The sequence below is a fragment of the Lepisma saccharinum genome, chromosome 3, assembly GCF_977018435.1.
Source record: "Lepisma saccharinum chromosome 3, izLepSacc3.1, whole genome shotgun sequence".
NCBI lineage: Eukaryota > Metazoa > Arthropoda > Insecta > Zygentoma > Lepismatidae > Lepisma > Lepisma saccharinum.
This window is the reverse complement of record NC_139231.1, coordinates 115,032,541-115,059,891: the sequence shown is the minus strand read 5'-3', so window position 1 is coordinate 115,059,891 and position 27,351 is coordinate 115,032,541. Positions and strand designations below refer to the sequence as shown.

Genomic DNA, 27,351 nt, shown 5'->3' with positions numbered 1-27,351 from the left:
TCCACAAATTTCTGAACATTGTCCAAAAAATAGACCAATTCGACTAATGTTTACTCCTGCTTGATTAAGTCGTCCTGGAGTGGCATCTATTTTAATTCCTATAGATGGTATGGCTCATGAATGTAATACATCTGCAGACGTAGTTAATACTCGAATATCTATATTAATTGGTAGTACTGTTCGATTATCCACATCTAATAATCGAAATGACTCTATAGTTATTTCATTTATTGGGGTTATATATGAGTCAAATTCTGCTTTTATAAAATCGGAGTATTCATAACTTCAGTATCATTGATGTCCAATAGTTTTAAGGGTTAGTGAAGGTTGATTAATTTCATCTAATAAATATAATAAACGTAGAGATGGTAGTGCAATAAAAACTAGGGTAATTGCTGGTATAATTGTTCATATTCATATAATATACTATAATATACTATTGTTTGTGTGTGCAAAATATTTATCTAAGGTTCTTGAATTTACTTCACTTTTACAATATGATTTATTTTTTTAATTAAAAAAAATCCATTCTTGTGATTCCAGTTTGTTGCTCACCCGAACGTTCAACAGCTCCTGGCTTCGATATGGTACGAGGGTCTGCCCGGGTTTCGGAGGAAGAACATGGTCCTCCAGGCGCTGGAGATTGTTCGCATAGGCATCCTGTTCCCCTTCTTCTCCGCCATTTACATCATCGCTCCTCACTCCAAGTGGGGGCAGACGATGAGGAAACCCTTCATCAAGTTCATCTGCCATTCCGCATCATACTTCACCTTCCTGTGTAAGTAGAAAAGTTTAATTTTAACATTATGTTATTAATAACAAATAAGTTTCTGTACCCTGCTCGCCCAACGCTGTACAGTGGGATCCATAAGTATTACCGTGCAAATTGTCCATCGCCATGTGCATGCACTTTATTTGACCCAATAAGAGCTCCAAGAATTGAAAGAAAACTCAAAACAAGCTGTTAATAACTTCTGCACCAGCATACATAAAAATCCATCCCTTACAAACACATACGATGTAAGAGAAAAATTAATGAAAATAGTCATAAACAATTTGCACGGTAATACTCGTGGATCCCACTGTACCATGCGTTCCTCCGCATTCGATGTCCTTAAATTGCTGATACCTGCTTTTGTCCTTTCCAGAAGGATTACGTCCGCACTCCAAGCGAAAAATGTATTTGAATAATTATTATAATCCATAGGCGTGCTCAAGAAAAGATGTTAATGCCGTCTTAATGGTCTTAAACTCTGTGTTCGTGCACAAAACGTTGCCTATCACATATATGATTTAAGCAGATAAAATCCAGCTTAAAATTTAACGTGGTCAAAAATTAATAAAAAAACGAAAGTTTTTTTGGACTTGTTCACCAAGTATCTGTGGACTTATCCTGAAAATTCCAAAGTTTTCCCGCTTCAGGAAACTCCGCCATCTTGAAAAGATAACAGCCATGTTGAATTACCTGTATCGGCTTAGCTTTTAGAGCGTAACCGTTCTTCTCAGCATACACTAGATCTTTTATTTAAAAAAAAAAAAACAGTTATGAATAGTTTTTCCCTAGATGCGGCCATTTTCTATTAATTTTTTAATTAAATTGGGGCAAAAAAAATATTTTTTCATTTGAGAATAATAACTTTTATATTGTATTTTGTTATCTTTCTCAATTTCTCTCTCAGGAGTTTATCTCTCTCTCTCTCTCTCTCTCTCTCTCTCTCTCTCTCTCTCTCTCTCTGTTGTAAAACAGTGGAATGCAATGTATTTTGTCTATAACCGACTGAACTTTCATCAAGGGTTTTGACCCCCCTCCCCACCTAACTAGTGTGCGCACGCCAATGATTCTTGTAATGGATAAAAGGGCTTGTGCGTAGGTCCATAATACGTAATAAAGGTACCCAAGTGAGTTGTGTGCGAAAATATAAGAATCACGGAACTGAACTTTCCATTCCTGATATTTCTAATGGAAACATTATTTATTTGCGGCATCGATTTTTTTTTAAAAGATCCAACGAAATTAAAGCAAACAAATCCTTCATCTACCGTCCACATTGTTCTCGACTCAGAGTTCTTCGGAGATTTTATCCCTACGCAAACAGAGAGAACAATGGCCAATGCTAATAAAGGCTCTTTTATATCTCAACAGCCTCTAAATTCATTGTTGCGGCTCTCTGTTACTCCAGGGAGAAATGTGGCTGTAAACATGGAAGCATCCATAGGCAACGAAGATAAAAATATACCGTATTTACCTTGACGGGGAAGGGGGAAGAGCTCGGCAATACGCGAGAAATGAAATCCGCCACTCCTTGTTCTCTGCATATGGGATTTTTCATATCGGCAAAGAATTATGGGAGCAGCAGTTCGTGTTGTTGTGGACTTGTTCCCTTCGTTAAGCTTCCAATGCTTAGAAGAGGATATTCGCTGTTGAATTTAGCTTGTATTGCTGGAGATTATACATGCTCTTCTATGCAAACATCTGTTGTATCGTGTACCTTGACGTAATCTTTATTATTCGTTTGTGTAAACTGGTAGCTATGCTCAAGGGAAACGTATTTTTTATAGGCGCTTTTTTTCTGTCAGATGTAGTGGTGGAGGCTTCAGATCAGGCCCATACCCAAGCGAAGGGCGGGCATTGCCCCCTCGAACCAGGAAATATTTTAATGCAAATCTATAGAAACCTACAAAAATAACATGAACTATTTTTCAGATTTTGCAAAAATTTCGATTTTCTTCTTGCATAAATGAATGGGTTGTTTCTGGACGGAGGCAGACTCCGGAAGTCTGAAGCCTACTAAATTTAGTAATTTTGTTTTTATAACAATTGATGCAAGGCTACCAAAATTGCCGAGATCGAGAATATGTGGGGCCGTACCCCCACATCCCCTAAATGTGGCTTCATGGCACAGTGCTATATGCACGGGGAACTTTACCTTTTTACCTACCAGGCTTTCCAGTTTGGTCTGAAAGTTCACTATTTTTAATCTCTGTCCTGACTTCCTTCGAACTGCAGTCTTCATGTTTTTGGTCAATTCACATTCAGACATGTTCTTCATTATAAGAATCTAAACATACATAGATTATCATTATTTTAAATCAAATCAAACAATTAAGGGCCTCCCCGATGGCGTAGTGGTAGCGTCGTCGCCTTGTAATCAAGGGGTCCCGGGTCGATATCCAGTGGAGGCACATAGTGGTTCGGATCCCACTTTAAGCTGTAGATCCAGTCCCGATTAGACTTTCTGCGCATAAAGTGGACTTAAAGCAGCAAATCAATGAATCAATCAAATCATGGCTGTTCAGCTGTGCTGGTATAAGACAATGAAAGGAAAATTGAAAATGTTGTCAATTTGGGAATAGGTACTATTCGAATACTTTTGATAATTAACTGTAAGCAATAAACACCAAGCTGTAGCGTCTGTGACACCCTCTCTCTGTACTGTTGATTGTCGTATCTGGGAGGGGGGTATCACTGAGTTTATTTTTTTTCCCGTTACTTTGGACCATTACACGTACATTACAATTGTACGTCCAGCTGCTGCAATATTACCATAGTGTCACGAGCCGGAAATAAAATGCTGTGTAATCAGAAACGCCAAGAGTCTCCGGGTGACGAGAGGTCGCCGAGGTAGTCTTGATCGAGAGAGCGAAGCGCGAAGTGTGTTGCGAGTGACGGTGTTAAGTCGGGTACGGGTTGTGATCGGTTTTAAACGGTCCACTGTCACTAGCAACACACTTCGCGCTTCGCTCTCTCGATCAAGACTCCCTCGGCGACCTCTCGTCACCCGGGGACTCTTGGCGTTTCTGATTACACAGCATTTTATTTCCGGCTCGTGACGATAGCGTTATGATCACATCCAGGGTACGGAATCCCATGAGGGAAAGGAGATCTTCCACCCTCCCACCAACTATCTTGTTCTATTTAGAACAGGTAACAGCATCGAATTAAAACATACTACTATAGTCAAAGATAAGATTTTAAAATTATATCAAATTGGACTAGGAAGGAATGAATCCGTAGCTGCGATGGAGATTGGCGCTGAGACAAAGAAACCCATGTAAAAGGGAACTGAACCCAACTATCCCTGGAACACAGAAATTAGACCGACCTGTTATTTCTCACCTCCTTTCGTCGGTTACCGCAAAGTATATAAATAAAACATAGCACTTATAGGTATGTTAATTTTACATGAAACTAATGTCTTCTTAATGGCTCTTATTTTTGTCCCCCACCTAGTTTCGTAAAACATTGTTCGTAGTATTACCATACCAGATCTTCAATTTGCAATCGAATTTGCAGATGTGAACAATACCACACACAGCTTGAATGAATATGAAATGGAATGAACAACCAACTATCCATGTATTAACCACATACATTTCTTGAATTCTAAGTTTTCTCTTCGTCGGATTCAACGGAAAATAGTAGGTACATAATATTTCTTCACTGTCTAATATGCCAGCTACATCTAGGCAGGTGGTTCATATTCGGTGCAGGGGGTGCGAAAATCTATTCTTGTCCTGGGCTCTGAAATCTCTAGCTTCAACTCTGATAAAGAAATATTTCCTTTCAAGAGACCATTAACAAATTTGCATCGTTATAGAAACATATACACAATAAAAGTGTAACAACCCAACCTCAAAAAAATCCTGGGTACTGGCCTGCTACAGATTGTTATTTTTATATTGCATTGCGTTTACACTTAAAGCCATAGTTTGGTTTTTCTTCTCAGCATAGATGAATCCACGTTAACAATAAAATATCAAGGTTAAACAAATTTTGAATATTCTAACAATTATTACATTAATGTTGATTACAATATTAAGAAACCACAAATAACATTGATTAACAAGTGTTTTTTTCACCAATATTACAAATACATGTAGCTATGATTTATATGAATGAATCAATTCAAAACTTTAGGTGCGTCAGCACATATTGTCATTTTGCACCCTTCAATATATACGTGAAAATATCCCCTTGTTTAGAATCCTTACCGGAGACTTAAAAAAGCGGTTAAAAAGCTCCTTGAGAAAGGTTAAGTGCAAGGTTGCAAAGGGACATGCACAGGACAAACACAACACATTAAAAAGGTAAAGATACACTAAAAAAAACACTGTCATCGTCTCCCAACATGCATGAGAAATCATTGTGAATATATATTTGTGTCTAAAAATACTGTTAATTGTGTCTAATTGACTTGTCATAATATGACATATTATGACAATTATTATCATGTAGGATTGTAATCTGTATTACTCGTATGTATAAAGAACATTTAGCTGTGTTTCCAAACTATATTTACTTTGTGCACAGTTAATCATTACATCGAGATGTAAATGTTTGTTTTCCAAGCATGATGGTCAGAATTGTGTTGGTTGCAAATTCAAAATATTGTATTTGTACGTAGTCCACTGTACTGAAGTACCATAATATTTCCCATGCTGATGGATTTAAGCACACGGAAATAAACAGTATTATTATCTAATATTGATTCACATATCAATATTATATACAAAAGGAATTCGTTAATCCACCCCTGTAACACGTCATGTATGCACGTAATGGTGGGAGCTGGCAAAACTGCCTGAGAGGGAAACAGGTCACAGATTATCAAAATGGCGGAATGAAGAATCTTAATAGCCCGTCTGTATCTTCACGCCGAGTGCATGAAAATGAAGCTAATAAAGGTTCGAAAACTCCTTTCTCGGCATCTTGCAGGGAACCGTCTGGCAACAATCCCTTCCGGTGTTTACAGCTCAGGTTTCTACCGACAAGGGAGTGACGTAGTCTCTTATTGTTCTAATTCCTCTCACTCGGGCGCCTTAATTGCGAGGTCTAATGAGCCATCGTAATAATTAATGCGTAGCGATTGAATAACGGACGCAGCCAAGAGGTTTAAGTCTTCGCAGGTGACTCAGCATTATAAGGCTGGAACGGACTGGTGGGGTTCTTTGGCGTTTCGTGCTGTTGTTGGGAATGTTCGCAGCCTGCATGGGCGGATTAGGGAGGAGACGTCCAATAAAATGAGCACATCCGCTTGAGACCTAAAATTAAGCGGTCAGACCAGGGTCGCCAGGGTTCGCAGATTACAAGGGACAACCCCCTTTTTTAAGTAATGTGTTCCACGTCTTGTGACAATTTTTCCCGGGACTTCAGTATTCTTGTTCGATTCTCGCCTTGGGTATGGGTGTTCTTTGTATGTATCCCTTCATCATTTTCATCATATCATCACTCATCCTCATCTTCGCAATTAGCAAAGTTACAGTAAAGCGAAGTAAAATAAACCAAATCAATCTATCGATCTTCACCGGTGGCATTGCATTGTGGGAAAAATTCCGTTTTCCCACCTGTTTGTGATCTCTACCTGCCCTGCATTCTTTCTACTTTCTTCCCAGTGTGCGTGGTACGTGGGTGTTGTTGTTAAGTTCTCTTCAACGTGTTTCAAGCTATAAAAATGTAGTCTTCTAATGCACGAAATGACTGTGTATATTATTTCGCAAGTCATGGTTGAAGGAGAAAGATTTTCATCAGTGGTTCACTGATACTGGTAATAAATACAAAGCAAGTTGGAAACACTGCAACAAATGGCACATGGCGGTCCCAGCGATGCGATCCTGCATGCTGGAGGAATAGAACACAAGATAATATCTTCTTAATATACAACATCTGTTAGCAGTTTTTTCATCACAAAGAACTGATCAGATGAGCAGAAATCCGATTAAGGCTATTACTGCGTTCTTGCACTTTTGTCCCTTATTTTCAACTTAAGATTTCTATTTTGTCCCGTATTTTCATCTTGTCAGCCTGGTAACCCAGATCACCCTCCCAGAGACCTCTAAAACTAACAGCAGATCGTCAATGAACAAAGGTTGAACGACGATCTCTCTCTGAGAACTAAAATTAAACGATCACCTATATAAAAACTACATCTAAAGCAAACAATAAACCTCCAAAGAATCTACAGTCTGATTTTCAAAGGTCGTGTCAATTTAGGCATTTATCCTCACTTTGCTAGAATCTTAAAAACAAAAATTCTAATTGCCACTATTATTATATTGAATAAATAATATTTAAATATAAATGTATTCAGGATAATACAGACACAGAGTCACACAGTAGTACGAATTTCTTTTTTTTAGTGCCATTATAATCATAAAAGTAGTTAAGCATAATTGGTATGAGGAATTTCAAGAGTGAGAGGGGAAAGTTATAGATAAGGACCACAGAAAAACAAAGCAAAACTTTGGCTGAGTTCGATAAAATTATGTTTATTAGCAAAGGCAATGTAGCTAGCTATCTTTTATAGTTTGGGAACAGCAAACTACGGAGACAGCAAAACACATGACTTATTACTATATACTAAGTATATAATTATGAGTATTGTTAACATTTTTACTAAAAGAGTTTCAAAAAAACGAGGTGATATGACAATTATACCGGTATGTTGTTTAGTGAATTCTGAACAATTTGAGGTCGTAAACACGACTTTCAGGCAATATTGATATGTACGATATTTAGTTATCCTCGAAATCTCTTCCTCTAGTCCAAAGAATAAGGGGAAAATAATTCTAAAGTCTTTGAGTTTATTTAACACTGGCTTGCAGTAAAGTACGCAAGAAAAACTTATGAAAAGTCTGTATTGCGAAAGCGGGAACGGCTATGATCAAAGGCATTATTGCTAAAGCACGGCGTGCTATGTGTTTATTTATTATTGCAAAATTAAATTTAAAAAGTAAAATATTGTAGTACGAACAAAAAAGTAAAACTATTTGCCTACGATTTGTGTTAGCATTTATGTAAATAATTAAATAAAACTGTTAAATATTGTAAATATTCGCTATTTTTATGGGTACGTCAACACTAATGTTCTTTGCACCCGTCACATGTCCTTTCTTTACAAGTCTGTTGCGGACATTAAAACACACCCATGCCCTCGCCGGGACTCGAACCCGAGAACTCCGGATCAAAGCGAGTTGAGCCGACCACCCAACACGCTCGGCTACCGAGGCCGGCATAAAACTGTTATGTTGGCTTTGGTTTGAGTTGGTGTTTTTTAGTCCACTTTATGCACAGTAAGGCTAATCGGGACTAAACCTATAGTTTAAAGTGGAATCCGAACCACTATGTGCCTCCACCGGGTATCCAACCCGGGACCCCTTGATTACAAGGCGACGACGCTACCACTGCGCCATCGGGGAGGCCTTGTTATGTTGGCCTCTTAATGTAAATACATAGCCTACTTTTAAATAAAAATGTTAATTGTTATCTACAAAACAAATGAGCAGACACACGTTTTTCATGTTACATTTCATTTGCATGAGGAATATAATAGCTGCTTAAAAACTGCTATACAGGTAAAAAAAGGTAAAGTGTTCCCCTGTGTTTAGCACCACGCCATGAAGGCGTATAGGGGGTGTGGGGGTAACGCCCCACACTTTCTTGATCCGGTCGTGAGTGGGGGTGATGTGATCAGCATCACGCCCCTGACCGCCTTTACCCCTCAGGGTTTCCCCCAGGTACCCATGTTATTCGACGCTGGGTAGGCGCCGGGGCCGCTTCCACCGTTAGAAAAGTTCCCGGATTTGAACCGGGAAGATGTAATTTTTATTTTTAAAAAAGGGAGGGAGGGAGTCATTCATTCATTTAATTCAGTGATCAGAGCCCCCCCAATAATTTTGACAGGTCGGCGCCCCTGTAAAGATGTATAATAAGTGTAAATTGTTGCATGTTTTTGTTAACTCGTAACAATATTCAGAAACACAACCTCCAATAAAATAAAGTTCATGGAGTGAAATCTGTTTAATTCCTGGTTTATTTAAACATACGTTTGAATACTGTAATAGGTCCTGAGTTGAATATCACAACACTTTCCGCACCACACTTTCATTATACTGTACAGTGGGATGCACAAGTATTGCTCGGCAAATTGTCCACGGCTGTTTTCATTTTTCTCTTGCATTGTACTCGTATTAAGAAATATATATATATATATATATATATATATATATATATATATGTTTTAGAGGCTGCTTATAAGCTGGTTTCGTGTTTTGTTTTTAATTCTTGAAATTCTCATTGGGTGAAACAAAGAGCATAAACATAGGGATAGACAATTTGCTTCTTAATACATATGCATCACACTGTACGTTATTCACATCAAAACTGTCGCTATTTTCATAAGGAAATTACATGAAATCATTTATTTTCTCTGGTATGGCAACACTGAATAAAGGAATATGTTTCCTCTAAAATCTCTGTAGACGCAATAATCGTTCTCCTGTAATCTAGACATCTCTGACAATCGTGGTTTGAAGTAGGACGATATCATTGTCTTCCAAGACAATCTGAAGAGATCCCTTGAAACTTGGTTACATAATATAGTCGTTTCACCTGCAATATGGAAACCTTGTGCCGGAGAATCGTGCATGTGGAATCCCAACAATAACCTTTTGTCCGGGAAAGGTTGATACTGATAGCCTGGGATTTAGCGGCAAGGAAACCTAACAGGAATTCCAAGAATAATAACTTCAAATCTCTTCCATTTCGTAGCCAAGAGATTTTTCCTGGATTCGATTTTCGTTGCGGCTGGTAAATCGAAATCTTGCACGTGCAATCATGGTGTGGATTTTCAGCTTTACTTCGTTCGCACAAGAGGTGGAAGAATGTTGTTCTTCAGTGGATTACACAGTTGCAATCTTGGCGCCAGTTCGCGTTCGCTATGTGCGATGGTTATAAGCTGCGTTCATGGGACAGTATGCTTCTTTATACAACACATTTGGAACTGATATAATTCATATTCATTGAATTTTCTATTTCTTTTGTACAATTTATCTTTTTTCTACAATATAAAGACGTAGTTTTGTCTAATATTTTTAGGAAGATATATTAAACTGTGTAAATTATGTAGTGCTGCTAAATATCTTGACTGTACAGTGAGAAACATAAATATTACCAGGCGTATTGTCCATTAATATTTTCATTCAATTTCTTTTACATAACACTTGTTTTAAAGAAATGAAATTGTACTTATGCTGTTTGAACAGGTTGTCAATTGACCTGACAATTTTGTTTAATTTTTTGAGACCTCCCATTTTTATAAAACGAAGTGAATGAACATGGCCATGTACCTTTTGCGTAGTTATATTATGCTCTGCTATAGAGTAATACGTTCTCGAAGTGGTTGAAAGGTATAAAGGACACCCAAGACCGTACGGAGAGGATGTGGGGATTCCTGTTCAACCCTCCCTATATATCTTCGAAATAGTAGGCTAATACTAAAACTAGACAATGTGAACTTTCATTGCCCATTGCAATATTTAAATCTCAAAGTTCTCGATTTCTTTTCTTTATGTAAACACTCGCTGTACTGTCGCAATGAAAAGTTTCGTAAACTTTAAGTTCACTGAAGTAATCAGAATGGAGTACCTCGAAAAGTTGTCACTTCTCATTCAAAGTAAGTGAAAACTGCTTTAATTTTGCCCTGCAAGTGACGTAAAAACAAATGTCACCACACAGTTCAAGTTTTTGCAATCTTGAAATTTCAGAAATCTCGGAAATGAAGTTCCCTATCTCGATTTTAGGAAAATAATTTCATTCTGGATGCCGAAAAATTTCGAATAGTCGAAAATTTCTTCACTTTGGGTGTCGAAAATATCTTAGAAATTACAATTTTTCATTCCAGAATTGAGACAGTAGTCACTTCAGGGAGAAATAGTTTGTAGAATTCAAAATATTCATATGCATATATAGTATGAAATCAAGTTAAAGTACACCGAAAGTTGGCAACACTGTACACGGTTTGTATTGTGTGGGAAGCGAGGAAGTGCTGCTGTGGTGTGACATTGGATCTTGCAAAGATCAGTTATAGTGAAAGCCGATCCGGACTAACCTTGAGAATTCGAGAGAACGTGTATGCTGTTGACCATTATTTCCGCTCATTCGGAAGTGGGTGTTGTGGCCGGATTGAAACTTGTGCAGAACTTGTTCGAGTGACACCACACACACCGTTAGAGAATCCTTACAGCTTCTGCAACATCACTTTTAACAACATATAATCTCAAATCTAACAGACTACCCGTAGCCTGCCAACTCACGTGATCTCACCCCGATTGATACTTATTTGTGAAGGATCCAGTGCCTCGTGATATTGATCAGCTCAAAATGAACATTTATTTCAAGGTAGGGATTGCTGCTGCAACTGTTTGAAGCATTGCCATTGGCTGTTAACTTTTTGGGGTGTGGTAATATTCTGTGGTGGGTAGGTTAGGCTTGTTGGGTTTGGTTCTCTTAGAAGAAGAAGAAGACGAAAAATGGTTGTAGCAGCAATACCGACCTTTATTCAATAAGACGATACATAATTGCGGCCATGTTCGCAAATTGCAGGGTTACTATGAAAACTGTTTTGTGTTGGACGGACGACACTTGGAGCATGTATGCTGAACGTTTTGTTTATAAAACAAATGCTGACCAAGGCAAACTTTTATAGTATATATTGTGAATATTCGTCTGAAGAAGACCCTGTTAGAGGGTGGAAACGTTACGTTTTTATGTATATTTTTTATGCCATAAGAGTTTGCCTTGGTCAGCATTTTAATGTTTTATTAACATGAAAACAAGGCTTAACATTTTTGTTTATGTTCAAATGTTGTGTGTACAGTACCTGTTGTTGTGTTGATGCAAGTAACATTTTAAAATATACTTATAAAAATTAAATAAAACCAGTGGCGGCGATTAGGGGGGGAGCGATTGGGGGGCAGTTGCCCCCACTTTTGCCCTCGCACTATCCTATACCTTATCTACCAAGGGAAAGCAAACTGTCCTTGCCCCTCCCAGTTTTGTTACTTTCCCCCCTAGTTTTGGAACCCAATCGCCGCCACTGAATAAAACTGTACATGTTCCGCATTTCTGAATATTTATTTCCGGCCATACTGTACGTTCGAAATTGTACTAGAAAGAGGAATTTTATTTAATAATAAAAGAGTCATATTTCATATTTAAATTAAACTGTGTGTGTGGCAGATGGGAGGGTACAGGCAGAGAATTTTTACATTGCGAAACCAGATTTTGCGCTGAGATTTATTCCTTGATATGTATAATACTGAAATAATTTACTTTTCCCAAATGAACCTTGAATCTTTGATGTATTACCGATGTTTCTATTTTTCATCCAGTTCTTCTAATCCTGGCTTCCCAGAGGATAGAATCCGTAATCTTCGATTGGTTCGGAGGCGAGTTTTCAAAGTTATCAAACCAACCAGCAGATGTCTCTACAAAGCGAGGGGCCCCACCATCCATCATTGAATGCTTTATTCTAGCCTGGGTGTGTGGTAAGTAGTATACTAATTGCTTTCCCTGCAAGATTTGCAAGTACACTTACAGGAGTAGTATTAGATACAGTGGACTGATTCTTTTTAATTCGAACTACAAGGGGACACGAAAAAATCTAACTATCCAAAATTAGAATTACCAAAAACATGAGTCATTAAAGATGATTTCAAAGGAAAGAAACTCCTGTTAAGACTACCGAATAATTCGAATTATCAAAGTTCGAATTAAAGAGAGTCCACTATATTATATTTTTGGTCTCACTTTGGCCGAAATAAAGACTGTTGCCAACTTAATTATTTTGAAGCTAGATTTGGCACCAATTGCACTATTTTTAGCTCCTAAAAGCACGAAATGCTGCAAGGTGATTTTAGAAGTCTTCGGAATGCTACTTTTTGAAAGTAACAGAGTTGCATTAAGAAGTAAGTGTATCCTACTTTTATAGATGAGAAACTTGCATTATTCTAGATTATCTACAACTCGTAGAACGTTTTGCATGTGTGGATTGCAAGCGGACTCTCATTACTAATGATCATTTTTTTATCTCTATGATTTCATATTTAAATACAAGGTGTCCCATAAAAATGTTTACACACGTTAACAGGAACATCAAAATCAAGTGTCCATTCTATTTCGCAGCACTGGCATTGGAAGAGTAACATTCCAAGAAGAGTCAATTTTCTCAATGCAGATGATCGAGACCTGAGAGTGCAATTTTGTGAGTGATACTTGGCAAAATGCGGCGAACAGATGGATTGTTTCACCAGACTTCGCGCCACTAGACTTTTTGTAGAGGGATGCATAAAAGATAAAGTTCAGGGTACAAAACCGGCAAGACGAATTGAAGACAGCCATTCAATGAAAACGCGCCCAAATACCGAATAAAATTATTCTTGATGTTTGCGATTCCGTTGCTTCGACATTCCAGCAGTGCCTGGACCACAACGGTCATCAGTTTGACAAAGAAAATTATTCGTGTGTGTAGGTTATTTGGAATTTTGAATATGAACTTATCTTAATAAGTACTGACCTTATAATCATTCAAAGTGTGTATATATTTTATTGGCACACCCTGTATTTAAATATGAAATCATAGAAATAAAAGAAATGAAAGTAAACACTTGAAAAATGGCATGATTCCAAAGGATTTAAAACTTCTATTTTTAGCAAAGAATAATTATGTCCATTACTGTTCAAACGTAAATAACTCTATAATTATTAATTTTCTTATTCATTACTTGAAAATAGTAACTAAACGCTCAGCCATGAAATTAGGCGCGTGGCAGATGTTCACTAGGGGGTATCGAAAAAAGCAAATTTTTTATGATGCTTTTGCGGTAGAGCGGAAAAGTTGCCTCTATACATAAGTAACTTCTGTTCAAAATTTCACCACCCTAGGATAATGTCTTCTGTTCTGGCAAGGGACGTGAAATTTCAAAAATTTAGTAAAATCTGCAATTTTTTTTTTATTTTTGAAATTTTTTTCAAATTTCACAGCACTTTGCGGTAGTGTGCAAAAGTTGCACCTATGTATGGTTAATTACAGTGCAAAATTTGGCGCCCCACGGACAATATGTTCTGTTCTGGCAAGGGGCCTGAAATTACCCAAAAATCGACAAATACACTGTTTTTTCATTATTTAGCTAACATTTATTAAACATAAACCAGAATTGTCATACACTCGCATACTATTAGATATAAGAATTAAGAAATAAGTATTCAAAATTAAAAGTACGAAAATGTGTGTTTTGTAGGTAATAATAATGTAAAATATGTGTCTTTAGGTTTTGTACTGTCTCTTGCACCTAAATTCAGGCATGGCCTTTCTCGATTTCAGAGTGCAGCGAATAAATCCATCCCGTTTTTTATGACCACACACTTTCTTTGAGGCCTCCGTAACCAATTTTACTGTTCTTTCCACAGCTTGTGTGTGGCATGGGAACTTTGTAAAAGTCCAGTCAATTGGTATTGGTTCTTTCAGCATACTTTTCAAATCTTCTGTAGTCACATCATCGAGTATTGGTGATGGAGTTACTTCGCTGGACGACCAGTCAATTAGTTCGATATAGTCGTTTGCTTCGAAGTTTATTTTTGGAATATCGAACTTTCTAATCCCAACGTGTCCAACCGTCTCACATGATTCTCGTGCTTTTATGACTCTTCGAATGCCAAGGGCTCTGATATGTGTTCTCTTATCAGTCAGCATCGCGAGCAGAATGTTTTCTCGAGATGCGAAGTAAGCATTCCGAGAAATCACTGGGTCGATGACGTTGCGGTTAACTTGATGCAAGTATCTAGATGACTGAATGAAATGGTAAAGATGCCGAGCTCCATCCTTAATTGAATGATGGATTTTGATGCGGAACCAAGATGGCACATACACCCTGATAACGAACTTTACTATGGTACGTAAGTTGTCTGATGGTTCCGTGGTGGAAACATACAGTCTTAATATCCTGTTGGCTGTTGTCAACCAGCGGGACATGCTTAGGGGACCTGGATCGCGCTTAGCAAGACCTGGAGGACACATGCCTGAGCTAACGGCGAGAGCAATATCCCTCAGATACTTCTGGTCCTTACTCAAAGTGGATATATCATCTGATGGCAAGGTGCAGTTAACTGGCTCAAATGTTACCACTGGAAGCAGCTCACACGCCTTCAAAGATTTTCCAATGCAACCAGTGTTGGAATTGGGTCCGGAGGTGGGACCATCGAGGGACTCGAACAAGTGGCGGAGAGGCAATTCGTTGAAATGTAGTTGACAAACAGCCCATTGCACAGCTATCCCGATCTTCAGTTCAAGACGACGCAGTACCCCATTGTGAACTCCAGTATTTACGACCGTTCCATCACACCCTAGAACAAGAATATGGTTTAAACCTCCGGGCACTTCTGCTGTGATATAGTCGTAAATACTTTCAGCAATGGCCAGACTTGATCCTGAAGCTGGTGTAACATGACCAACGTAGCTAGATCCTGGTTGTTTCACCAAGGAATAGTGTTCCTCTACAATTGTTCTTTGGTAGTATTTATCATCCTCCTTTTCTGTTGACAATGTTTTGTCACGTCGGCCATCGAAGTAAAGACCTGTTAAATGATCATTGTCAATGTCCGAACTCTCACTCTGAAATCGAGAAAGGCCATGCCTGAATTTAGGTGCAAGAGACAGTACAAAACCTAAAGACACATATTTTACATTATTATTACCTACAAAACACACATTTTCGTACTTTTAATTTTGAATACTTATTTCTTAATTCTTATATCTAATAGTATGCGAGTGTATGACAATTCTGGTTTATGTTTAATAAATGTTAGTTAAATAATGAAAAAACAGTGTATTTGTCGATTTTTGGGTAATTTCAGGCCCCTTGCCAGAACAGAACATATTGTCCGTGGGGCGCCAAATTTTGCACTGTAATTAACCATACATAGGTGCAACTTTTGCACACTACCGCAAAGTGCTGTGAAATTTGAAAAAAATTTCAAAAATAAAAAAAAAATTGCAGATTTTACTAAATTTTTGAAATTTCACGTCCCTTGCCAGAACAGAAGACATTATCCTAGGGTGGTGAAATTTTGAACAGAAGTTACTTATGTATAGAGGCAACTTTTCCGCTCTACCCCAAAAGCATCATAAAAAAATTGCTTTTTTCGATCCCCCCTAATGTTCACGTTGTTGCTACGTCGGAACACAACCCCGTGTGCTCGAATGGAAGATCTCATTGTAGAGTTGGTCTTTGTAATCCAAATGATACAAACTGACAGTATAATAAATATTATCGAAAGGTCAGGGATGACACACAAGTTCCCCGGAGAGAGGTCGGTCTGACGCTCGAAGTAGGCAACGCAGCCCGGGTGACGTTGCCACACAATGCGCGGAAACCAGCGACTTTTGTCCCGCTTAAAAGATGTTGAAAAAATTGTCACAATCGCACAGTTTGCACCACTGTAGTTTCGGAAATAAAAAAAATATGGATCTACAACTTTGCATATTTTCATACATCAGGTGGCTGTTTCAGCATGCCAAAAAGTATGGGGCTCGTGTTGTCGTCCACAAAGTCCCTTCATCCATCTCACCATATCATCATCAGTCCTCATCTTCGCGATTAGCCAGAAGTGGCTATAAAACCGACGTAATATACACTAAAACCAGGGCCGGATTAACCTATGGGCAATGGGGCATTGCCCCGGGTCCCCCACCAAAAGAAAGATGTGAAGGGCCTCCACCAAAAAAAAAAATTTAACCAGCTGGCTATGCTTGTGAAAAATTACATAAGAAGTTGTACGAGGGAAGGGTTATCTCCAAAAGAAAGGTCTCTGACCTTTTTATCAAATTGTGGTCACACTGGGTCTGCTATTGCTAATGCGTTATTGGAGTTTCTAGACCATCATAAGATTGATATAAGAGATAACCATAATTACGGCAATCGCGCATACAACCAACGGGTTCTTGCCGTACACGGAGACCTCCTGTGTGGCTTCACTCGTCCGCGGCGAATCTTTTTTTTTTTTTTTTTTTTTCAGTTGACAGGGCTTTTCTGCCCCAGCATCAGTTTTATTTTGCTGGAATCTCGTTTACAAATATAGATACATTAAGTGAAACATTCAGGATTCCCCTTTTACCCCGCATTAAATAGCGAAGATTGAAAGGGGGAACCTTTTTTACATGATTATCACAGCCCCAACGAGCCCTCCCGCAACTGTGGCAAGGCTGGCTCGTTGGGATTGTACCTAGGTACAATGTGAGGAAACATTTAGAGCATTAAGTATATGGACAACACAAGACAACACATGGTACCCTAAGGTGCCAGAGCATCGACCAGCTGGGTGATGACCCTTCGTCGAGTAGAACTATCCGGCGCTTCCCGGATTTGTTGAATACCCTGGAGTAGCTGTATTAAACCAGAGATGATGTCAGGCTGCGCCAGTTGATGGAGTAATTCCAGCAAGGACGCTTGTTCTGTAGTCGGGGGCGCTGCTTGGCGTGACGTCGATCGAGGTGCTTGCGGGCTGTTGTCTCTCCGGCGTGGTTCTGGTCGCTGGTTGGTCGAGCTTGCAGTGGATCGGGGACGGTAGTCACGGGCTGGTGCCTTCACTGGGACGTCCTGTCGAATTGGCCTGGGTACTATCGGGCGTTTGGGGTCCGATTGGGCCCGTCGTTCGTTCTTTACTTTCTGAAATAGGGAACAACCCCTATAACTAGCATAGTGGGCTAGTCCGCAGTTCGCGCATTTTGGAGGTATAGTTGTGTCCTTATTTGGACAGTCAGAAAACTTGTGTTGCCCCGCGCACTTCACGCAGCGAGGCGTCGCAAAGCAGTGGCGTTGCCCATGCCCGACCCTCTGGCAAGCATGGCATTGTAGGATCATCTGGGAGTGGTATTTTTTCACCCTAAACTGATATGGGCCGATTGAAGTAAGTTGGAAAATCTGTCGAGATTTCGGGATATTAGGTAGGACGACCATTACGAGGGGTAGTGGTCGTCTGGTCTTGCTGGAACTCTGGTCCTCGGTTGACTGGTTCTGCCGGCTGCGGTCTGGAGCGTTTAATCTGCTAACACTATGGATAGTATATCCATAGGTGTTCGTCAAAGCTGCTTGAAGTCCCGTGAAGGAGATGTCCATCGGCTGATGATGACCTTAAGTTTGGCTGCTGCTGACGAGCCATGGGAAAAACCTATTTGTTTTGCTCGGAGGAAGTCACATGTGTTGGTGAAGTCCTCCTGGTCGTATGCGGTGACTCGACAACTCCCTCGGGAGAATTGGTAGTAACTCCTGTTGTCGGTAATATCGCGTATCATCTGGGCCGTAGTTTGGCTGGTCGTGTTGTATATGGTAATACAAGGTGGTTTTTGTGTCTTCTCGGGTGACTTTTTCTGCTGAGTCACTGGAAGTTTCGCTCAGCGTCGGACGTGCCTGTGGTTTCTGCATCCCCCTCTTCTTCTTCTGGTTGTGGTCGCTCCTTACGGGCTCGCTTCTTCCGTTGCCCCTTCTCCATGACTGGGGTTTTCGGAATCGAATAATTCCCGTTTCACCACAGCGTGGCATAAGTTCCGAGGTGCTGACGCCTCGGCATCTTGGTGAGGGATGGCGGCGAATCTTTTTTTTTTTATGACCTAAGTGGGTCAGGACATCAGCAATTGATGTTACCTGCATCTTGTTCATGTTACTCACTAACAGGTGTCACTAATTTTATTTACAATAATAAAGGGGGTTACAGTCATAATGTCGATTACCCTCTGCAACTGTCGCAAGAGGTGTGATAGCTAATGTTCCCAAAAATCCCAAAACATACATACAAAAGGACGGCACAGGACATTACGTGGTACCTTATGGCACCAGAGTGTCGACGAGGTTGGTGAGAACCCGCTGCCGAATCGAACGATCCGGCGCCTGCCGAATCTGAAGCAAACCTTGTAGTAGGGTAATCAGCCCTGTTAAGATGTCGGGTTGTGCGAGTTTTTGAAGCAAGTCCAGGAGGGTCTCTTGAGGACTGGTCGAAGATTTTGTAGCAGCGGGGCTGGTAGCTGGTCGAGGTGCCGGAGTGCTGGGGCCTCTCCTGCTTGGTGGTGGCCGCTGATTGGCCGGTCTCGGCAGTGGTGCTGGTCTTGGAGCCGTGGCGACTGACGTCACTGGGACTTCCTGTCGAATTGGCCGGGTTGGAGCTCGGCGTCTGTGGTCAGATTGGGTTTTCCTCTCTGCTTTTATCTTTTTGAAGAGCGGACAGCCTCTGTAGCTGGCGTAGTGCTGTTGATTGCAGTTCACGCATCTTGGAGGTGTGGCCCGGTCCTTTTCCGGGCAGTCAGCAAAGCGGTGAGCCCCCGCGCACTTGACGCAGCGGGGCGGTGCGAAGCAGTGCCGCTAGCCGTGCCCGACCCTCTGGCACGCGTGGCACTGTAATATTTGTGTAGAGCGATACTTTTCCACTCTCATCGTAAATTGTCTCAAACCTTCTAGCTTGTAGATCTCCTGCGATTTCGGAACATTCGGCAAGACGATCATTATTAAAGGTAATGGTCGTCTGGGCGAAGTGGGATCGAGGGTAGTGTGATCCACTTCAGTAGCTTGCGGAAAGCGTCTGGCTGGAGCTTTGAGGCAACTGGCACTGTGGACGGTAAATCCACAGTTCTTGGTCAAATATGCTGCCACTTCCGCGGGGTTCAAATCCGCCGGGAGGTGTCGAAGGATAACCTTTAATTTCGCAGCGGCTGAGGAGCCATATGCATATCCAATTTTACTGCTGTTCAGGAATTCACAATTTGTTGTGAAATCCCGCTGGTCATCTGTGGAAACTCTGCAACACCCTCTGGTATAGAGAAAAGTGGCCCGGTTTTGAACCACCTTAGAGATTTGGTGGGATATCTTCGCACCAGTCGTGCTGAAAATAGATATGCAGGGAGGCCTGCGTGTCTTTTTTGGTGTTGAGGTAGCTGGCTTGCCACCTCTCGTCTGACTGCTTGACTGCGACGCGGGCTGACAGTCGCTTTCAGATTCGCTGGTGGTGGGGTCCTCATCATCTATTGCTTCTGTTTCTGGTCGTTTCTTACGGGGTCTCTTCTTTTGGTTCCCCCTATCCATGCCGGGGAAAACCAGGAACGAACGTGTCTCCTCCCTACCTCTGCTGGGCTGTGCGGACGAGGTACTACGGCCTCGTGCCTGTCATTTCTGCAGTGCACGTACGTGGATTCGAAAGATGAGAATGGCGGCGAATCAGCTATCTAGCTATTTATATATCTTTGGCGGACACGCAGCACTTCTCGTGGACTCGTTGTTCATTTGTTTGAACTCACGGAGGTAGAAAGCCAGCAAGTTCTTGGTTGGAGTTTTTCAAATGTGTGGAAATGTATGTATCAGAACATTTTAAAATGCTATGTGGTTTCTGTGGTGAAAAACAAGTGTTTAAAACGCGGGAAAACAACGTACCCTCAGTTTTATCTACTGATCGTATTTCGCGCTGCAGTCTTTTCCCTTCCAGTCCACGACTTCAAGACCGAACCTGGCCGAACTGCAAGACTATTCTCGGAGGATGTTCGCTTCAAGTACGGTCTTTCAGCTTTCGGACACGGCCTCATATCAAATGGCGGAGACTGCTTATACCAAGGCGGTAAGCGCCAACCAAGGCCGCGTCCGAATCGGCAGCAGATGTCACCTAGAGCACCGTTTTATCCGGGGACTCAGCCAACCTCCGTCGTCCGAATTCGCGGCAGGCGTGGAATCGGAGGGGAGAGCTGAGAGGTGCGACAGATGCACGCTTGAACTCGCTGTGACCCTGCGCTTGGTAGCCATATTCTAACTTTCACTTTGTACAGGAGTCATTCGATGCGATGGTCAGGTTGGAATTTGTACATATCTGTGTTGATTTGGGATGGAATGACTCACAGACAACATTTACTGATTAGACGATGTAAAACTCAGTGATACTTTAACATTTTATCGATAATACTGAATGTAGAAAAATTGTAAATGATGAAATAGCATGTTACATTTTCAATATGAGTAGTAAAAATGTAGGTGGAAATCATTGTGATGTTTGTTTGGCGTCTGCCTTCTGCTTCAGTGCGGTGCGCCTGCGCCCCAGAGCGCGGTGGGTGAAGTTCGGGCTGACACCTGGCGGGAAAAGTGACAACCGTACTGTTGTTAAGCATATATTGTTGTGGCACACACGTTTTGGTTAAAGAAAGTATGCTAAACGGCCCTGCGTGGTTTACGCATTCAGTTATCTTTTGTGCAGTAATTGTTGTTTAATATGTAACTTGCATTGTCGAACCTCTTTGTCTTGTAAATTCTTTAATGTAACGTGTTCAGTTTAGCACACAAGTGTTAAGTTTATATCGCCACATGCTAGTGGTTTTTACAATGCTAAACTTGATAATTTATAACGCATGAGTTGCATCTCGTGAATTGAAGGGAGTTTGCAACGCTGCAGCCGGCTTAGTTCCGATCTTCTCCACCCGCCTCAGTGTTGCCACCAAACAGTATATAAACAAGGCAGTGAGGCTCGGAGCTCCATCATGGAATCCGGGGAGGCCCAGTCCCCGAGAATCAAGGTGGAAACCTAACGGTGCCAACTGAAGCCTTGATTGTGCATCGCGACGCAACGCGTTGCGATGGATATAAAGGGGATCAACAATAGCGATACCTGTGCAGGAGCACAGAGAAAACACTTCCTGCCACCCGTGGTAATGATACCGCCATTCGCTGGACCCAGATCCACCGCCAAATTAAGAAAAGAAGAACGTCGCAGTTCTCAACAACATAGATCAACTTCTAATACAGAGAGCGATTCTGATCTACGATCGGGAAACTATGGAACCTATGACGAACTACAATCCGATGAATCGGCCACTATGCAGAGACCCCTACGTTCGAGAGAAAACACAGGAAACACCGGCAATCCGACTCCAATGGGACAACGACCACGAGACACGAGAAAATTGGGACACGCACCACTTAAAGACCCGAAACGCCGCCGGAAACAGCGAGGCAAGAAAGAAGAAGAAGAAACAAGATCTGATGATGAGTCATTTCAACGGAGCGCTTGCCAATCCGGACACTACCCAAACAAGGAACAATCATCTTTCATCTAACCATTAATCCGTGGGGACGTCCAAGTCTCTTCAAGTACTGAGCACTTCAATTCAATTAAGCTAAATTGTAGGTTACTTTAATTGCGCTAAATATTTTATAGGCTAGCATCCAATGTAGTGAGCTACATTCAGTCTTTTTCCAGGAAGAAAAAACTTTGTTTCTGCCATGTGATATCCAGCAATGGGTAAATTGCAAGAGGTAAAGTGAACAGCTGAGATTTGTATGTGAATGGATTTGAATACACTGGGAAGGTTCAAAATAAAGGAATGAATGAATACCTGAGAAGGTATCATACTTTCGTAAAATTAGAGACTTCCGTAGTGTATAAGGTGGCTAATGGTTAGCCAATAGCTATCCTATAATTATAGCAAAATTTCCAACGTATTGACCGATGAGTGGTAGCCCGCTAATTGTTGTTGCATGTCAGAAGCCAAAGTTTGTTGTATGTCCATCCTGTATTCAGATAAGGCATTTGGCACTGGACCTACAGTTTAAAGTGCGATCCGAACCACGGAAACTTCACCGGGTATTGAACCAAGGAACCCTTGTTTACAAGGCTACAACGTTGCCCCTATTCCATCATGGAGGTTCCTTGTTGCATATCAATTACCGGGTAATACATCATGCATGGACGAGCATATTCGCCATGTATATATTCAGTCACCTCTTCACAGAGACATGCACTCCTTCACGATTATTCCATAATACAACTTTTATGTGTAGAGATTTCCAAAGGGCTCACACTCCGATTGTGTAACTCTAATATTATGATGATATATATGCATTTTCTACATGAATCGAATTATATTCATTCATGTATACAACCACATACTGAATAGGTTTGTGATTACTAGGGCTAGGATTTTTATGACCTAAAAATCACCAAAATATGCTCTTATGACCTGAAATTTTACAAAATATACACTATAATTTGAAAAATATGCCCTTATAACTGGACTGTTTCAAACATCAATATCTAAATGCTGAGATATTTTCACATACGTACTATTTTTAGTTCACTTTATGGGTCCTGAGTTGCAATGCACAATGAATTGAGTAGAGGCGGCAAATGTGGAATACCGTTTTTGTTTTGAACTATAATTACTTTATTTGTGCACATTTTGATATGAAATTCAACAAAAAAATACAATATGCATTCCTTTTTTAAAAAAAAACACTCAGAATATTTGAAATAATTAATGTGCTTTTGAAGAAAAAAAACATTAGTGAATAAAGTGCGAAATGTCAACAAAATGAAAGTGGGGATTAATGTGGAATACAGTATTCCACATTACCCTCATAATTAGAGATTACACAACTTTGACACTTAGCCTTATTGTTCTGTTCATTTATGTTAATTCGACATTCGTTATGCAGTTAAATTAAAAACTACAAATTTACTTGCAAAAATCGCAAATAAACACATCTCCCTCTGATGGACTACAGAGCTCATGGGCCCACAATTCACACAATAAACACTGGATCCACTTACTGCCTGGAACATCAGTCGACCAATTCTCTCCACAGAACAAGCACTCAGTGTCTGGGTTCCTCGGACCTACACTTTCACCAATCACACTACAATGATCAGAGGTGATTCCATCACTTTCAATGGTCGATTCACTTGTACTTGCAATGTCTTCCTGCTTCTTGCCACGCTGCGTTCTGGATTTTGCCATTTCATATTTTCCTTTCCCTTCACACTGATTTGATTCTTTGAAGATACATCTCTTGCACGAGTTGCTTTTCTTTGATTTCTTCTTTTCTGAATCATAAAGAGAGTGTTGTAGAGAATGTTTATAAGGTGTTCCTGTGAGTACAGTTGACGAAGTGGTTCTGCTTCCCCTCTTGGATTGTGCATTACTTGTAGTTGGAACTGGAGATATATCCCATGGTGTTACTGCATGGTTAGGTTGAGTTGATCGGCGAGTGCAGACAGCATTTGTAGACTTTTCACTTGGTGAAGTTGTTTCCTGTACAGGCGGTGTGTGATTTTCAGTTGGCGAAGATGTGGATGGTTGTGGATTAACACTATCATTACTGGCTGTGTTGGTAGCTCCAATGAAATCACTATCCCTAAAAACGTTTGGATTCAGGGGATGAATCCCTGTGCATTTTAATCCATTAACAGCAATCTCGCCCGACTGAGCACGTATGTAAGCTCTGGAAAAGAGTTCTCCTACGTCAAAATGAGTTGCTCTTCTCCCATGGTTACGGAGAAACAATCTCAACTCCTCGTTGTAATATCTCTTCAGAGGGCCCAAGAATGTTCTATCAAGAGGTTGTAGCTTATGTGTAGAGTGTTCAAAGAAATTATAACAACAGATTCTTCCCGAGCTAGGCCAATAACCTCAATATTCTTGGTGTGGCTGTAGTGGCCATCAAGTATGAGGAGTACTGGGTCATCTTTGCTTGGCTTTACTTTACTGATGAAGTGACGAAACCAGTTAGTGAATACTGAGAGTTGAATCCAGCCTGAGGGATGGCACGCTGCGATGGAACCTGGAGGTGCATATTTCATCAGTTGAACATTTTCATTTTTCCTTGGAAAAATTAACATGGGAGGGACAAATGAACCACCCGCACTCATACATGTTACTACAATTATTAGTGATCCTCGCTCAGCGGATGTCAGAGTACCCAACTGTCTTTTCCCCTTTAATGTAATGATTTTGTCCTGTTTGGTTTGCACCACAGTAAGTCCACTCTCATCTACGTTATACCAGCGGCGTGCATTTGGGGTACGCAAGGTACGCACTGCGTACCCACAACACAGTAAGAAAAATAAAAAAATTTTCGTCTTCCCCGAACATGAAAATTCAACAATTATCGCTCCGAAAGCAGTTCCACTGCAAGAAATTCCGATTTCCGCACGAACACGCTGCTGCCTTCCTGAAGGCAGTCCCGAATGATCCCGATTGTGACTTCGGCACACACCCGATCCGCATTCCTGCCGATTTCCGCAGAAAGACGCTGTTTCTTCTGCTTGGTACCCTAGAAATTCGGAAGGTAACCCCATTGGCTCATATCAGCCCCGACCACGTGTTTGGGTCTGCCCGCGCTTACCCTCTCTCTCACTTCTTTCCCGGTTCTAAGCATCGAGGGTACCCAAGATTTTGACAGTGTATGAAGTGTTGACAGTAGTCAACATGTATTTTTTTCTGGAATGCTTAGCTTACTAGCATTTAGTAGCCACGCGTAGATAGATCCTGTTGGGTTGCAATAAAAATACATTATAAAAAGTGATACAGGAATCAGAGAGGAGGGCAAGAATATTTAGTGGTGAAAGATCATATTTAATATACGCGTAAACTATCACATATAAAATATTTATGTGAGGTTAAAGTTGCACTAGCATTTTTTTTTTTTCGTATAGGGAGGTGAGGACCAGAATGGACTGTCACTGTGTCGAGGGGAAAATATGTGAACAATTTGCAAGTTTCGCACAATTCTCAGAGTATGAGAGTATCTGTTTATCTCCTTTCGGGATCAACATTTCCTTTGAGTTCCATAGCATGGGTGTTGATTATTCCCCCACGATATGAATGAATGATAAGAGAAAAACATAATAAAACACAATGATTACAATGGGATTCGAATGAGCCCCCTGCCTCCCGCAAAACATTGCAAATTGATGTACGGTAGTTTAGCTTTTGAAGTGTTCTGGGATGTATGCTGACGTATTTTCTACTTGTCCTTAATTATCTCCCTTCTACAAAATACTTTGTCGACTGGCAACTTCGATTCATTCGTCCACAAGAACGCGTGGATTTCGGGCATAGCGGACCGGACACAACATACCGTGGGAGGTTGACTTTTGCTTTCTTCTGTCGTGTGAAATTTGCAGCGAGTGTTTCGTTCATATTATTTACCTTACAGGATTTCTATTGTTTGTCGGTGCTGTAAAGTGATAAAATAGGGGGACCGGGAGTTATTGATGACATTCTGGAGAAGGGATTTTCGGAATTTACGAAAAAAAAAAAGTGTAAACAATCCGAAATGGAAGGTCTGTTCCTGACTTGGAAGAATTGTTTCAGGCAAGAGTTGTGAAGGATGGTAAGCAGTATATTAGGCATTTTGATTTTTGAGAAGAAAAAATATCTCTACAGAGTGATTGACTGAGTAGAAAAACAGTGAAACTTTATTGTTGGCCTTATTCGTTGGTTTCCTCTGCGAAAGGTGTGAAATAGTAGAGGATACTGAGATTTATCTAATTTTGACATGAAATTTGAAAGGACGGAAAATGATTGTGCGATTTCCTTCCGTTCAATGTTCATCGCACTGCATGAAGGAAATAATCGAAGTTGAATTGTTGGACTCTACGTAGCTACTATCAGAATATATTTGCGAAAATAAAATATCATACATATATTTTACCTCGTTACATTTGAATATTGATACAAGGATGAGAAATTTCCAATTATAAAATTGCAGAAAGAAGTTATTTCCTGAATAACATGATGGCCAGGGAAAGGGGGGGGGGTTCTGGCCCCCATAATCCATTTCGGTTGGCCCATGTTGCGTACCCTAGTTTAAATGTCACCGCACGCCACTGCGTTATACACACGGTCAAGGGGGAAATTGAACTTCTTGAAGGCATCTTCCAAGTTGTTGAAAAATTTAGCCACGTTTTCGCGATTGAAGCCATTTACTCTCGCAAATGAGGTTCCAGTGGGATTTCGAAGAGTCACTACATCTTTGTCTTTGCATAAACAATCTAAACCAGTCTTTATCAGCACATTCTCTTACCACAGAGAATGGATGCTTCACATTAGGGATGGCCAGATCCGGATCCTAAAAGTTTTCGGATCCGCGGACCCGAAATTTTCGGATCCGGTTCCGTTTTGCCATCCCACATGAGAACTTCTTTGGAAAGTAAGAATGTGTTTATAACATATTGTTACCTGCTAATATATATATATATATATATATATATATATATATATATGTGTGTGTGTGTGTGTGTGTGTGTGTGTGTGTGTGTGTGTGTGTGTGTGTGTGTGCGCGCGCGCGCGCGATTTGTAATTACTACACTTACAAGGGAGGTCTAAGTCTCCCCCTCAGATTTCCATGAGACTTGGCAGGTGTATAGAGCGGCTCAAAGAAATACGTGTTTATTTGGTTTCGGCTAAAAAACTGTTTTAGAAGGCAACCCCCTCCCCCTCAAATGTCAAGATGAGAACAAATTGAAGTGGTAATTGACCCCTGTGTCCCCCTCCGATTTCCATGAAACTTGGCAGTGTATAGATTTGATTGATTGATTTGTTGTTTTAAGTCCACTTTATGCACACTAAGGCTAATTGGGACTGGACCTACAGTTTAAAGTGGGATCCGATCCACTTGTGCCTCCACCGGGTATCGAACCCGGGACCAGGCAGTGTATAGAGGGGCCCAATGGAAGAAATACGTGTTTTTGTGTTTCAGCTACAAAAACTGTTT

General features: G+C 40.6%; 1 protein-coding gene across 1 annotated transcript in view; it reads left to right on the top strand.

Annotated features, from left to right (window-relative positions):
• Trpgamma (Transient receptor potential cation channel gamma) overlaps positions 1-27,351 on the top strand; it is a 449,908-nt gene that overhangs the window by 360,154 nt on the left and 62,403 nt on the right. Inside the window, exons 7-8 of the mRNA XM_083119232.1 lie at positions 544-778; positions 12,169-12,324. Coding sequence (XP_082975358.1) covers positions 544-778; positions 12,169-12,324 — 391 coding nt within the window. The remainder of the gene's footprint in view (positions 1-543; positions 779-12,168; positions 12,325-27,351) is intronic.